The following is a 2,568-nucleotide window of genomic DNA, read 5'->3' on the forward strand; positions in this document are numbered from 1 at the left end:
TCATATAGAATCATAGAATCACAGAATCACAGAATCATAGAATCATGGAACCATATAGAATCATAGAATCACAGAATCATAGAATCACAGAATCATAGAATCATGGAATCACAGAATCATAGAATCATGGAATCATGGAATCACGGAATCACAGAACCGCAGAATCATGGAACCGTGGAATCATGGAATCATAGAATTACAGAACCATAGAATCACAGAATCATGGAATCATAGAATCATGGAATCATAGAACCATAGAATCATTGAGGTTGGAACAGACCTCCAAGCTCACCCAGTCCAACCATCCACCCAGCACCAGTAACCCCACTAAACCACGTCCCTCAACGCAGCGTCTCAACGACGGCGACTCCCCCACTTCCCTGGGCAACCCCTTCCCATCACCACGCTGCTGAGAAGAGATTCTTCCTCATACCCAGCCTCAACCTCCCCCCGCACAGCCCGACTCCATTCCCTCTCTCCCTGTCGCTAATTAGAGGAGAAGAGGCCGAACCCCAGCTCACCACAAACCCCTTCCAGGGAGCTGCAGACAGCACCGAGGTCTCCCCCGAGCATCCTCGTCTCCAGGCTGAACGATTCCAGCTCTCTCCTAAACTTTATGCTGCACACCCTTCACAGCTCCGCTGCCCTTCTCTGCTCTCGTTCCAGGCTGCCAATCTCTTGCTCGTTGTGAGCAGCCCGGCACTGAGTGCAGCACGCGAGGTGCGGCCTCACCAGCGCTGGGTGCAGAGGGACGCCCACCTCCTGCCCCTGCTGGCTGCATCATTTCCCATCCAAGCCACGACGCCTTTGGCCTTTTGCCCACCTGGGCACGCCGCTGGCTCCTGCTCAGCCGAGCATCGACCAACAGCTCCAGCTCCGTTTCCTCCGCTCAGCTTCCAGCCACTCTGCCCCAAGCCTGCAGCGTTGCCTGGGGTTATGACCCAAGTGCAAGAGCCGGCTGGGAGCTGCCACGGATCCTCCCCTCGGTCTCCTCCTCCTCTCCATGCACAACAACCCACGGAGCTCGGGCGCTGCTTGTACGCCCAGCCCCCAGAGGTCTCTTCCACGCCCAGCGTCTCCGTGCCCCTCTGCGTCCAACCCATCCCGGCCGGGAGGAGCGTTCCGCGCACCCCGCACCGGTGGGCGGCAGCGTCCGGGCGGGGTTCCCACGGCTGCCCCCGGCCGCGCTCTGACGAACGGCTCCTGCCCTTCTCACCGCCCCTCGTCTTCCGACAGCTGCCCTGGGGCGGGGACACGGCCCCCGTGGGGACAGGCCCCGGGTGCCCCCTGGGTGTACGGGCGTCCCCGCCGCTCCCGGGATCGTCCCCCGGGCTCCTCCCCCGTCCTTCCCGTCCCCTCCGGTCCTCAGCGCTTTCGCTTTCACTTCCGACAACCTGTGGAGGCGAGGTCCGCGTGGCGCCCGGTGACGTCACGCTCGCTCCCGGCCTCCATTGGCGGAGCGGTGGCGGAGGCACCAATGGGAACGCGGTGCGGGGCCCGGGGCGTCCCGCGGCGCGGAGCGGAGCCATGGCCGTGGGCGAGGTGTTGCGGCTGGGGCTGCTGCTGGGGGCCGTGGGCGCGGCGGCGCTCCCCCTGGCACCGGGACCCGCGGCTCCTCGCTCCCCGACGCTGGGGCTGCGTCCGCGGGACCCTCGCCCGCGGCTCGCGGCTCCGACGCCGTCTGTCCCCGCAGGGCCCCACTCCCTGCGGTATTTCCTGACCGCGATGACGGATCCCGGCCCCGGGATGCCGCGGTTCGTGGCCGTCGGGTACGTGGACGGCGAAGCCTTCGCGAGCTACGACAACGAGAGCCGCAGGATGCTGCCCATCGTGCCGTGGCTGCCGCAGGAGCAGCGGGAGCACTGGGACCGGGAGACCCGGAGGATGCAGTACCGTGAGCTGGATTTCTACGACCAGCTGGACACGGTGCAGAAACACTACAACACAAGTGGAGGTGAGCGCGGCGGAAGCCACGGCACTCTGGGGCTGGGACGGGGGCTCCGTGGGGCGGGGGCTGTCCCCATCCCTGTCCCCATCCCTGTCCCCATCCCTGTCCCCATCACCATCCCCGCTGAGTCCCGGCCGTGCCCCGTGGGCGGCTGTGCCGGGCCGTCCGTGCGTGGCGTCGCGGTCCCAGGGCTGCCCCGTTGCTGAGCCCCCCCGGCCCGTGCCAGCCCCACGGCGCTCGCGGTGCCCCCGGAGCCGAGGCAGCCCCTCACCCCCCGGCCCCGGCTGTGTCCCAGGGGCTCACACGCTGCAGATGATGTTCGGCTGCGATCTCCTCGAGGACGGTAGCGTCCGGGGGTACAATCAGTACGCGTACGACGGGCGGGACTTCATCACCTTCCACATGGAGATGGGACGTTCACGGTGGCCGATGCAGTGGCAGAAATCACCAAGAGGAGATGGGAGGAGGAGGGGATGTACGTCGAGAGATGGAAGCATGAGCTGGGGAACGTCTGTGTTGAGAACTTGAAGAGATACCTGGAGTATGGGAAGGCAGTGCTGGGAAGGAGAGGTGAGGGCGGGGGGGGACATGGGGCCGTGCTGGGTGCGGGGCAGGGCTCG

At 65.1% G+C, this 2,568-nt stretch overlaps 1 protein-coding gene across 1 annotated transcript; it reads left to right on the forward strand.

The window, feature by feature from the left end:
• Window positions 1-1,446: 1,446 nt before the first annotated feature.
• Window positions 1,447-2,555, forward strand: LOC110391589 (class I histocompatibility antigen, F10 alpha chain-like). Its single transcript, XM_021383531.1, has 3 exons — window positions 1,447-1,590; window positions 1,693-1,954; window positions 2,244-2,555. The coding sequence occupies exons 1-3, from the start codon at window positions 1,528-1,530 to the stop codon at window positions 2,474-2,476; spliced, it is 558 nt and encodes a 185-aa protein (XP_021239206.1). The 5' UTR covers window positions 1,447-1,527; the 3' UTR covers window positions 2,477-2,555.
• Window positions 2,556-2,568: the final 13 nt, after the last annotated feature.

Source organism: Numida meleagris, unplaced genomic scaffold, assembly GCF_002078875.1.
Source record: "Numida meleagris isolate 19003 breed g44 Domestic line unplaced genomic scaffold, NumMel1.0 unplaced_Scaffold412, whole genome shotgun sequence".
Classification (NCBI taxonomy): domain Eukaryota; kingdom Metazoa; phylum Chordata; class Aves; order Galliformes; family Numididae; genus Numida; species Numida meleagris.

What these genes read in the sequence shown, in the direction of transcription:
- LOC110391589 (XM_021383531.1), top strand. Translation starts at nt 1,528, where the DNA reads ATGGCCGTGGGCGAGGTGTTGCGGCTGGGGCTGCTGCTGGGGGCCGTG. An exon ending in CCGTGGGCGCGGCGGCGCTC is followed by an intron (nt 1,591 to 1,692) that starts CCCCTGGCACCG and finishes TCTGTCCCCGCA; the next exon opens with GGGCCCCACTCCCTGCGGTA. An exon ending in ACACTACAACACAAGTGGAG is followed by an intron (nt 1,955 to 2,243) that starts GTGAGCGCGGCG and finishes GCTGTGTCCCAG; the next exon opens with GGGCTCACACGCTGCAGATG.